This window comes from Oncorhynchus kisutch, linkage group LG13, assembly GCF_002021735.2.
Source record: "Oncorhynchus kisutch isolate 150728-3 linkage group LG13, Okis_V2, whole genome shotgun sequence".
NCBI lineage: Eukaryota > Metazoa > Chordata > Actinopteri > Salmoniformes > Salmonidae > Oncorhynchus > Oncorhynchus kisutch.
The window spans coordinates 55,739,827-55,752,130 of NC_034186.2; the positions used below are offsets into that span (position 1 = coordinate 55,739,827).

Consider the following 12,304-nt stretch of genomic DNA (forward strand, 5'->3'; position numbering starts at 1 on the left):
TCACGGTAACACATCAGCCAAGACATAGGATGTGGAAGTGATCATACATCACAGGAGCTACCTATCAATCTACACTGGTCCCATGTTTCATAAAAGATCCCAGTAATTGTTCAAATGCACAAAAAACGTATTTATCTCAAATTTTGTGCACAAATTTGTTTACATCCCTGTTTGTGAGCATTTCTCCTTTACCAAGATAATCCATCCACCTGAAATGTGCAGTTTTGTCACACAACAACACATGCAATTGGCATGCTGACTGCAGGAATGTCCACCAGAGCTGTTGGCAGCTAATTTAATGTTAATTTCTCTACCATAAGCTGCCTCAAACATAATTTTAGAGAATTTGGAAGCACGTCCAACCGGCCTCTCAAAACGCAGACCATGTGTAACGACACCAGCCCAGGATCTTCACATTCAGCATCTTCACCTGCAGGATCATCTGAGACCAGCCAACTGGACAGCTGATGAAACTGTGGGTTGGCACAACCGAAGAAACTGTCAGAAACCGTCTCTGGGAAGCTCATCTGCATGCTCGACGTCTACACCAGAGTCTTGACCTGACTGCCACTTGGCGTCGTAACTGACTTCAGTGGGCAAATGGTCACCTACAATGGCATGCTGGAGAAGTGTACTCTTCATGGATGAATCCCGGTTTGATAGCAGACAGCGTGTATAGCATGATGTGGGCAAGCGGTTTGCGGATGTCAACATTGTGAACAGAGTGCCCCATGGTGGCGGTGGGGTTATGGTATGGGCAGACATAAGCTACTGACAGGACAACGAACACAATTGCAATTTATCAATGACAATTTGAATGCTCAGAGACACCGTGATGAGATCCTGAGGCCCAATGTCGTGCAATTCATCTGCCGCCATCACCTTTAAGCATGACAATGCACAGCCCCATGTCGCAAGGGTCTGTACACAATTCCTGGAAGCTGAAAATGTCCTTGTTCTTCTATGGCCTGCATGCTCACCCATTGAGCAAGTTTGGGATGCTCTGGATCGATGTTAACGACAGCATGTTCCAGTTCCCGCCAATATCCAGCAACTTCGCACATCCATTGAAAAGGAGTGGAACAACATTCCACAATCAACAGCCTGATCAACTCTATGCAAAGGAGATGTGTTGTGCTGCATGAGACAAATGGTGGTTACAACAGATACTGAATGGTTTTCTGATCCACACCCCTACCTTTTTTTAAAGTATCTGTGACCAAAAGATACATACAGTATCTGTATTCCCAGTCATGTGAAATCCATAGATTAGGGCCTAATTGATTTATTTCAATTGACTGATTCCCTTATATGAAGCGTTCAGTATAATTCATGAGTAAAACTCAAAACCTGTTTAAACCTTTTCTCATGTTTGGAATTTTCATAGATTTTTGCAAAAATGGTGATAAACACTACTTTTCTTTTTCTTACATTTATAATACTGTTTGTTGTTATATCATATACTAAGCATTTAACAATGTACTTACATATTGAATTTGATCCTGTAAAATTCCTGGATATTGCTGTCGGACACTTTTTTTTGTATGGAGAACTCGTATCTTCGTATCTCTCTATGTTACATTGTGAAAACAGTTTTGATGGGGCACACATATCCAAAATCATGTATACGATTGCAAGATCAAATGCATCTAACAGAAAGAGTAACTTTAACATGAATAACAAAATAATTAACAGGGTTCTTCAATAATTACAGTGGCAAGAAAAAGTATGAGAACCCTTTGGAATTACCTGGACTTCTGCATAAAATGGTAATAAAATTCAAAGTCACAATAGACAAACAGTCTGCTTAAACAAATAACACAAACAATTCTACGTTTTCATGTCTTTATTGAACACATCGTGTAAACATTCACAGTGCAGGGTGGGAAAAGTATGTGAACCCTTGGATTTAATAACTGGTTGACCCTCCTTTGGCAGCAATAACCTCAACCAAATGTTTTCTGTAGTAGAGGATCAGATCTGCACAATGGTCAGGAGGAATTTTAGACCATTCCTCAATACAAAACTGTTTCAATTCAGCAATATTCTTGGGATGTCTAGTGTGAACCGCTCGAGGTCATACCACAGCATCTCAATCGGGTTAAGGTCAGGACTCTCCAGGACCACTCCAGAAGGCGTATTTTCTTCTGTTGAAGCCATTCTGTTGTTGATTTACTTTTGTGTTTTGGGTCATTGTCCTGTTGCATCACCCAACTTCTGTTGAGCTTCAATTGATGGACAGATAAGTCCAGACCCTGAGGCAGCAAAGCATCCCCAAACCATGATGCTCCCTTCATCATACTTTACAGTTGGGATGAGGTTTTGATGTTGGTGTGCTGTTCCTTTTTTTCTCCACACATAGTGTTGTGTGTTCCTTTCAAACAACACAATTTTAGTTTCATCTGTCCGAACTTCAGACGTGCAGTAATGTTGTTTTTTTTGGACAGCAGTGGCTTCTTCAGTTAACACCATTCTTATTTAGTGTTTTACGTACCTTGAACTCGTCAACAGAGATGTTAGCATGTTCCAGAGATATCTGTAAGTCTTTAGCTGACACTCTAGGATTCTTCTTAACCTCATTGAGCATTCTGCGCTGTGCTCTTGCAGTCATCTTTGCAGGGCGGCCACTCCTAGGGAGAGTAGCAACAGTGCTGAACTTTCTCCATTTATAGACAATTTGTCTTACCGTGGACTGATGAACATCAAGGCTTTTAGAGATACTTTTGGAACCCTTTCCAGCTTTATGCAAGTCAACAATTCTTAATCTTGGGTCTTCTGATATCACTTTTGTTCGAGGCATGGTTCACATCAGGCAATGCTTCTTGTGAATAGCAAACTAACATTTTGTGTGTGTTTTTAATAGGGCAGGGCAGCTCTAACCAACATCTCCAATCTCGTCTCAATAATTGTACTCCAGGTTAGCGGACTCCTGCCATTAGCCTCGGGGTTCACCTATTTTTTTCCAACCTACACTGTGAATGTTTAAATTATGTATTCACTATAAACAAGAATATATTAGTTTAAAATAGTTGTTTGATGCGCATTTGATGTCTGGCTGTTGAGTATGAGGGGACATTATGGCACTACATCATCTGATTCAGGATTTTTTTGTGGAATGACAGTCAAGCTCCTGTTATACCGCATGTCATTGAACAACAGCCAAAGTGCAGGAATTACTGTTGATCTCCAGGATTAACAGAACATTGTGTCCATGTTACGGCAGTCAACATAATTAGCCTACTTCGTGGACAACATTAAGTCAGGATTCCTGAGATAAGATTATAGTCAGTGTACATTTTCCTCGAGTTACAAGGAATGTGAAAACAGCCAAATTGTTGGTTTAAAATGACTTTCAATGTTCACGTGTGGGGTTTAATGTGGAATGCCTGTCATTGGTCAAGTGCACAGCTAACACTTCCTGTCCTTTCAAAGTAGTTCACCCTTCCAACTCCATTCTATGCATCTATTAATTTATGAATTACTAATCAGCTACACAGAACTGCCTGATAGGTGTAATCTGGACACAACCACGGCACCATGTGCAAATCCGTGTGTACAGCAATGGAATTAAACATCCAACCATGCATCAAGTGTTGTGCTGAAGGTCCACCACAAACACAAAGGGTTGTGGGGTCCTGTCCAGAAACAACCTCTTCCCCTAGACACTTGTGGAGATCTGGGCAACAGGTAGTCAAAGTGGTTAAGAACGTTTGGGCCAGTAACTGAAAGGTTGCTGGTTTGAATCCCTGAGCTATGTGAAAATTCTGTTGATGTGCCTTTAATCAAGGCACTTAACCCTCATTCCTCCTGTAAATTGTCAATGGAAAAGTGTGTCTGCTTTATGACTAAAATGTACAAATGTAAATCTGAGAGGATTGTAAGGTGTAAGCAATATGGGAAAAAATTCAGCCAAGGAAGGTGGATCTTTCACCATGTCACCACCCATGGGTATTATGGTAGCTCAGTCCCTCACTCACTGTCACCATCTGTCAAATACTTGCTTCCTCTGTCCTTGGAAGAATCTCAATTGCATTTCCTTGATTCGTCGCATCCTCTGTCCTCGTCTCCTTCACTCCCCTCTCACCTTTTTAATCCAATGGACTTTGAGGCGGCGAGAGGACGTGAGGATGCAATTGAGATTCTCCCCTTGTTTCCTCACCTCCCTTTCAAAGCACATTGTGGGAGAGGAGTGAAGGATCCTCCCCTCGGGCCCCAATGCACATTCAGAGAGGCAAGGAGTGAAGGAAACAAGGACAGAGAAAGCAAGCATTTGATGGCTAGTTTTCCCTCAGCCAAACAAAATGCTTGATAAATTCACAGATTATATAGATTTAATTATTGATCATCAATTTTCTTGACAGGACCCATTGTATTTTATAAACTATAAAAACATATAGAAGCTGTTTATCTTTTCCATTCTTCAGAAATGTTTAGCATGGCTATAAATTATAGAGATGAACATTGGCACCTTTCTTTATCAAAAGACCCATATACACATCTTACAGACACCACCACTATTCCCGCTTATTTTAATGACCAGTGCAGACTCGCAAAAGTGTATATTTACCATCAATAACATACCTTTTCTTCAAGCTTTAGGCCCTTCTAAGATCTCAGAAATGGTGTACATTAAAGAGGTACAATAGAAATAAGTTATTTTGTTTTATACTACACACCAAACTAATAAGGGAATATAAAGTATCCATGGAGGCATGGAGGTAAAAATATGACAGCTGTTGGCCCTAAATATTCCCCTTTCCCCTGCATATGCATTTCAAATATCAGAGAATTGTCAAATGGTTTAGAACGCTATTTCAGCCAATCAGATTGCAGATTTCTCAAACCCGTTTATAAGTATAGGTATTCACAATAAGAAATGACAGAAAAACATCCTTTACTGTTCATCCATCTTTCTGTAACCATTTCAGTTTCAATATAACAACTTTGGGGAAATACTAAGGTAGGTTCACTTTTTATGACATGATCATCTTGTTCTCAGAAAACTGCACATGCGTACACACACACACACACACACACACACACACACAACCTTAACTATGAGATAAATTCACACTCAGTAAATCTGTACCATGTTGTGCTTATAGGACCAGCCTATTCATGGAACATGTGACTACCCATCCGAGAATGTGTCCTCGCTCTCTTCAGAGTGTGTGCTGAGCTGAGATTTGAGCTGTGACTTCCTCCATGTTGTGATGGCCGCCCAGATACGACACAGCATCCCTCCTCTGTGGACGAAACAGATACAGTAAAGAAAACAACCATTACGGTACAGACCCTTTGTGTGTGTGGGTGTGTGTCACATCCATACACCCTCACACTGCACAGATCCCTAGTCACATCCACATGTATCCACATAGACAAATCTCAGCAATCCACAGTACTTTCACAGTCCTTTGAATTAACATAACCATCCAAACAGAGAACAGCGGGTTTTCCCTCATGAAGCGCAGATCAGTTGTTTCCTGCTTCTGCTTTAAGGATGTGTGAACATGATTGGAGGAGGCAGGTCACCTTATGGCACAGTACATCAAGTCATCCCTGCAGGCCATGGTGAGGAGACAGTCCAAGGTGAACTCGTGAGAGAGTAACTAGAAACAAAAGCACAGCATGAATTCTACTTACACAACGTCGGTGAGAACAAGCCTCTAGCCTCACGCAAACACTGACTGAAACTGAGCTACATCATAAAGAGAATATTGTCATAATGGATTACGTCCTCTTTTTTCAGATTTTTCGTGGTCTAGACTTTTGTGACTTGTCATATTATTATAATGTGAATAAGGCTCACTCTTTTCACCAATTAGATGGTTTATTCCATGCATGTAGTTACCCATCAATCAAGTCACACCATATTTTGGTAACCAATCCCACATCATTAAATCACAAGGTATTTTTGAAGTTCCTTACCTTGTCTATGGTGTCCTGATCTACTGGGATAGCCTTCAGCCAGCAAACCAAGGACTTGACTTCTGAGTTCGAACTAATCTGCAGGGACAACTCTGTATCTACAGGAGCATGAGAAGACAAGTCGGCATGATCTGGTCACCAGTTTGCACCATCATGCTACTAAGCTGAACAGTATGAGTATTTCAAATACAGATTTTCAGTAATGGTTAAGCTGTTAGCCCCAGTCTGGGCTAATCGCGACAGTATATGTTAACATGGGGAAATAAGGTAATTAGGGTCTAATAAACAAAAACAGTCCAACATTTTCCTATGCCAGTTTCTAAATCATTATTATGACTGACACATCTGGTTCGAACTCTCGTATCTCAGCAGCAATGAGCTATACGCCTTAAACTCAAACCAGTAGAGCAGAAATCAACTGCCTGAGGGTGAGGTGTGGAGATAGATCTAGAAACACAGGGTGTGAATCACAAGGCCTACCAAGTGTCTCAATGGCATTTACATATCTCCATTTTAGGAATATTACAGTAGGCAGGCTGTAACTTGTGGGCCTTCAACCTCCAGTATCTACATGTATACAAAAACACACAAGAGGATTTAACAGCTGATATCCATTACTTGTTGGGCAAGGAGTGTTTGGCCTTGCTACATACTAAGGTGTGGCAGAGTGACACAGAATTTGGCTCACTAAGGTACCTCGCCCAAACCTACAATCTTTACCAACACTCTAGCCTTCAAATGTGCTGACATTAGCAATAGTCAGACTGCTTCGGGGTGGAGTAGGAGCTGAAAACATTACCTGTGGGTTCTGATGTGTTCCTGGTAGTGTCGATCTGACCCTGTCTACTCTGGACAGAGTTCCTCAGTAGCTCCTGGTATTCCCTCTCTTTCTCACTCAGCTGGGTCAGCAGTCTAAAACACACTTAGTCGTTATGGACCAGGCCTGAAATAACAGTACATTTCACTATTTACACATATCACTTCACTGTCCATTTTGTAACTGGTTGCAATGTAATCCTTGTTCACTGAATCTGTAGAAATGACCTTATTTTCTTTACATTTTAAAGCCCATTATACTAAAAGGTGAAAAAAAAAGGAAACCCCCACGTTAAAAGGTGGAACAAAGAATAAAATGACAACACAGATGCATTTATGCCACGCCAAAAAGCAATGTAATATAAACAGCTAAGTAAATGGTACTGAACCTGCGTGTCTCTAGCCGTAGATCTCTCAGTTCCTGACTGAGGGGACAGTTAGTGTTGTACTGGAGGCCATTGGGTAAGCAGGGGCTTTCTGAAACCTCCTCTATGGGCTCTGTGTCGGCTGGCGCCGCCACCTGGTCATCTGAGAGGACTGCAGGCAAAAGCTCTGCTAGCTCACTGGGCTGCTGCTCTCTTTCTGGGCTACTCTCCTCCGTCTCAAAGGAAGACTGCAGCTGAAGCTTGAGCTCTGAAAGTCATCGAGGTGTGTGTGAGCAAGTGTGTGTGTGGAGGTGGGACGGGGGTTGGTGAGGTATTTGAATGGCGGGGTTGGGACTCATATCTTGAAATTGAACTGTAGTTCTATGAGGAATTTCCATGTCTAAACAACTGATAGAAGTTGAGATGGAATTAGGCCAGACTCTGCTGGTTCTTACCTGGTAACAGCACAGTGATGGCGTCCTGTACAGCCTGCCTCAGAAGGTTATCCAGAGCAAACATCCAGTGAGGTTTCACCCGCTGCTGCCTCAACACCTTTTTCACCTGCACACACACACACACACACACACACACACACACACGAGGGAGTGAGAAGAATGGGTTAGCACAATACTACTGGGTGTGACACAGAGCCTGTGGTCGAGTGGTAAATCTCTTGCCTATTGACACATATAAGACTCCCCCTGTTTAATTCCACATCCACCCTTGCCTTGTGATTACTAACTATCTAATACTTGAGGAACCATGTGTGTGAAATATATGGCCAATCAATGACAGTACGCAATCGTTTACATGCCAGGGAGAAATGGAAACTGGCAGGGCTACTGCCCTCAAGGACTGGCTTTGCAACTCCTGGGTAATGTTCATTATGTACCAAATAAATCAAAAAACAGGGAGGGACTACCTGAACTAGTCCAATAAGATGTTGCAAGACGTTTATAATGTTTTCCGTTGCATACCCTAATGAACACAACCGTGACCTCCAGTGACCTACCGCATCCTGGAAGCTGAAGAGCACAGCTCGCAGGTTTTTGAGGGGTACTGCAGTAGCAAGCAGTGTGGAGCGCAACTTCACCAGGCTGTTGGTCAGGTGCCTTCTGTCTGGAGAGCGGATGTTCTCCCGCAGGCAGCCAATCAGCTCAGAGATGTGCTCTGAGGTCACGGACCCAACGTCTGTTTGCTTAGAGGCAAGGAGAGAGGAAACGCGATAAAATAATTATAGGCAAAGAAACCTACAAATGTAAAAATGCAGACATAAACACTCATTCTTTCACACCTAACATGTCCAGCAGACTCCTGATAATGGTATACTCTGTTTAAGTGCCTTGTGGTCCTGTGTAGCTCAGTTGGTAAAGCATGGTGCTTGTAACGCCAGGGTAGTGGGTTCACTTTCCTGGAACTATCCAGACGTAAAACGTATGCACGCATGACTAAGTCTGCTAAGTGACATATTATTTCACCATACATTGTCTTTAATTGCTCTAGATATATGCATGCTCAGATCGGTTGGGTGCATGCCCTCATAACAATCCTAAGCCATTGCATTTATCAGGAGTTGACCATCTCAATTAGGGATAGACCCTTCTCTGGGCCCATAATCAAAAATGGTAAAATACTAGAAGTACTGATCTAAGATCAGGTCCATCCTGTCTTATTCATTATGATCTAAAAGGCAAAACAGATCCTAAATCAGCACTCCTACTCTGACACTCTTGATACATAGAGCCCAAGATCTCTCGCTCTCTACCTGAGGTAGTGTGTTCTGGATGTTGTGCACCACGTCGGTGATGTACTCAGTGAGGATCCTGTGCAGTGTGGCCCTCCTCTCGCTGTCCTTCCTCAGTAGGAACAGGCCCAGGTTCTCCCCTGACGTGGCTGGACTAGCCGTCATGTCCACAGTACTGGGCTCCTCTGACACCCTGTCCACCACAAGGGGGAGACAGATATACACCAATGTCACATAGATAAAACATTCTGCCATACAAATATGGTCTTTGGCAATATATAGCATGGGCTCCATCTCAATCGCTTGAAAATCTGACCTCTCCTCTACTCCCCCCTCTATCTGCAGTGTTTGAAAAATAAGACCACATGGTGGAAGCTCATCACAGAGCAGCTGGATTTTTCAGACAATTTAAGAAAAGCCATGGTCGATCTTGAGGTTATCTATGGCATTGTATTGCATTTACAGTAAGGCAATGATCTACAATGAAGTTGCTTCACAAATCTGATGTAATCGAATGGGGAACCAGAGGGTATAGGATGTTTTGACCTACGGCAGGAAGCCTCTGGTGCTGGGTGGGCTCTTTGTAATGTCCTTTCCTCTGAGGGGGGAGATGGTCCTCCGGAGGTCCCATGAGCATGACAGGTCCATCCTGTCAGTGTCCCTGTCGGTATCTGTCACACGTATAGACACTGGGACAGACATACTCCGCTGGTAGATGTCACCTACAGGACACAAAGCAGGACAGAGTCATTAATTACCCCAATAATGGTGACGGAATGGCGATGAACGTAGCGTTTCTGAATTAGGAAGACTATACACAGACAAGGGCTATAATAATTCATAGTTCAGACAATTATGAAAATAATGAGTGTGGTGATTGAAATTAGGATCCCCTTTTTGTATTTTATATGTATTTGTAAAAGAACAGCCAGCCTGAGAGGCCAGGAAAGGGATTGTGTTCCCATCGTCGAGGGGGTATGTGGTCCAGAGTAGGCAGTGCTACCACAAGACTGGACTCTGGCGCTGATGATGATGACTATAGAAATGATAAATATGATGATTAAAATAACACTCTCTCTGATTATGATGATTACAATAACAATGAAGATGACTCACCAGCATCTGTAGGCAGTGTTTCAGGCTCTGGCTTGGCCTTCCTCCGGGAGGTGGATTTGAGGAAGGAATCCTTGAGCAGCTCAGAGGCCGTGGCCCTGTTGTCTGGGTCCGGTGTGAAGCAGCTCATGATGCAGCCTTTGGCCTCAGCTGACATACACTCCGGCACCTCCGGGTGGATCTTGAACATACCAACCTAGAGGGAGATGGAAACAGAGTACGTACACTTCAAGGTTGTGTTCAGTAGGACACGCAACGGAAAACATTTTGCAATGGACATGTTCAGGTAGTCCCTCCCTGTTTCAGTATATCTTCAGTTTGAAGCTTTCTGAACACAACCCTGGTTTCAGCTGGTAAAATTCTTTACAGTCCAGTATTTATCTAGTATTCACAAGTACTAATAAAGTATAGGTTACAATGTAATAACATACTAATTATCAAACCTTCTGGTTTCCAAGAGAAAGATTACCTTGAACATGGCTGCCTGTGGGCTGCCCAGCTCGTGGAAGGGTGGTTTCCCCGTGGCCATCTCTATGATGGTACAGCCCAAGGACCAGATGTCTGCAGGCTTCCCATAACCCCGCGGGCCCTGGTCGATGATCTCTGGAGCCATGTACTGCAGGGTCCCTAAAACACCACAGAGACGTTTAGACACCTGGCTACACAAACATGTAGACAACACATGTAAATAATATTCATACCAAGAAAGTCAAATATAATTTCATATGCAAAAAGCATGGCCACATACCCAACCACACTCATACACAAGCATGAAACATACACACACCTGTAAAGGTCTCTGTGCAGGGGTTGATTCCCGCCAGTCGTTTCGAGGTGCCAAAGTCAGAGATCTTGAGAACACCACTGTAGGTGTTAATCAACACGTTGTCACCCTGTGAGAAAATGACTCGTTTTTTTACACTGTAGAGGTCGACCAATTAAAATCGGCATGGCCAATTAATTAGGGCACCTTGTGGCTGCAAGGAGCCACGGTAAGGTGCTAGCTAGCATTAAACGTATCTTATAAAAAACAATCAATCTTCACATAATCACTAGTTAACTACACAAGGTTGATGATATTACTAGGTTAACTAGCTTGTTCTGCATTGCATATAATCAATGCTGTGTGTGTTAATTTATCATCGAATCACAACCTACTTCAACTTCGCCAAACGGGTGATGATTTAACAAAAACACATTGCCGAAAAAAGCACAATCTTAGCACAAATGTACCTAACCATAAAAACCAATGCCTTTCCTAAAATCAATACACAGAAGTATATATTTTTTAAACCTGCATATTTAGTTAAAAGAAATTCATGTTAGCAGGCAATATTTAGTAGGGAAATTGTGTCACTTCTCTTGCATTCAGTGCAAGCAGAGTCAGGGTATATGCAACAGTTTGGGCCGCCTGGCTCGTTGCGAACTGTACACTAATTTGCCAGAATTTTACATAATTATGACATAACATTGAAGGTTGTGCAATGTAACAGCAATATTTAGACTTAGGGTTGCCACCCGTTCGATAAAATACGTAACGGTGCAATATTGCACTGAAAAAATAAACTTTTGTTTTCGAAATGATAGTTTCCGTATTTGACCATATTAATGAGCAAAGTCTTGTAATTTCTGTGTTTATTATATTATAATTAAGTCTGATTTGATATTTAATAGAGCAGTCTGAGCAGTGGTAGGCAGCAGCAGGCTCGTAAGCATTCATTCAAACAGCACACTACTGCATTTGCCAGCAGCTCTTAGCAATGCTTGAAGCACAGTGCTGTTTATGACTTCAAGCCTATCAACTCCCGAGATTAGGCTGGCAATACTAAAGTGCCTATAAGAACATCCAATAGTTAAAGGTATATGAAATACAAATGGTATAGAGAGAAACAGCCGACGTGTTATAATTCCTATAATAACTACAACCTAAAACTTATTAACTGGGAATATTGAACCACCAGCTTTCATATGTTCTCATGTTCTGAGCAAGGAACGTAAACGTTAGCTTTTTTACATGGCACACTTTTACTTTCTTCAACACGGTGTTCTTGCATTATTAAAACCAAATTGAATAGGTTTCATTATTTATTTGAGACTAAATATATTTTATTTATGCATTATATTAAGTTAAAATAAAAAACTGTTCATTGAGTATTGTTGTAATTGTCATTATTACAAATATATACATTTATTTTTTTAAACGTCCGATTAGAAAAATCATAAAATCGGTCGATTCCACTGGATCCACTTTCCCCATAACTACTGTGTTACCATGTTTTGAGTAAGCAACATACACCAGGTTCATGCTCAGTGGGGCACAAAGTAGCAAAACGTTTAG

The 12,304-nt window shown here is 42.0% G+C and overlaps 1 protein-coding gene across 1 annotated transcript in view; it reads right to left on the bottom strand.

Moving 5' to 3' along the window:
- Positions 1 to 4,313: 4,313 nt before the first annotated feature.
- Positions 4,314 to 12,304, bottom strand: part of LOC109902148 (mitogen-activated protein kinase kinase kinase 5) — a 28,966-nt gene continuing 20,975 nt past the window's right edge. Inside the window, exons 17-28 of the mRNA XM_020498260.2 lie at positions 10,754 to 10,859; positions 10,436 to 10,593; positions 9,970 to 10,162; positions 9,404 to 9,575; positions 8,875 to 9,046; positions 8,122 to 8,307; positions 7,565 to 7,670; positions 7,134 to 7,377; positions 6,728 to 6,840; positions 5,929 to 6,026; positions 5,533 to 5,609; positions 4,314 to 5,246 (exon numbers count right to left, since the gene is read on the bottom strand). Coding sequence (XP_020353849.1) covers positions 5,132 to 5,246; positions 5,533 to 5,609; positions 5,929 to 6,026; positions 6,728 to 6,840; positions 7,134 to 7,377; positions 7,565 to 7,670; positions 8,122 to 8,307; positions 8,875 to 9,046; positions 9,404 to 9,575; positions 9,970 to 10,162; positions 10,436 to 10,593; positions 10,754 to 10,859 — 1,740 coding nt within the window. The 3' untranslated portion in view covers positions 4,314 to 5,131. The remainder of the gene's footprint in view (positions 5,247 to 5,532; positions 5,610 to 5,928; positions 6,027 to 6,727; positions 6,841 to 7,133; positions 7,378 to 7,564; positions 7,671 to 8,121; positions 8,308 to 8,874; positions 9,047 to 9,403; positions 9,576 to 9,969; positions 10,163 to 10,435; positions 10,594 to 10,753; positions 10,860 to 12,304) is intronic.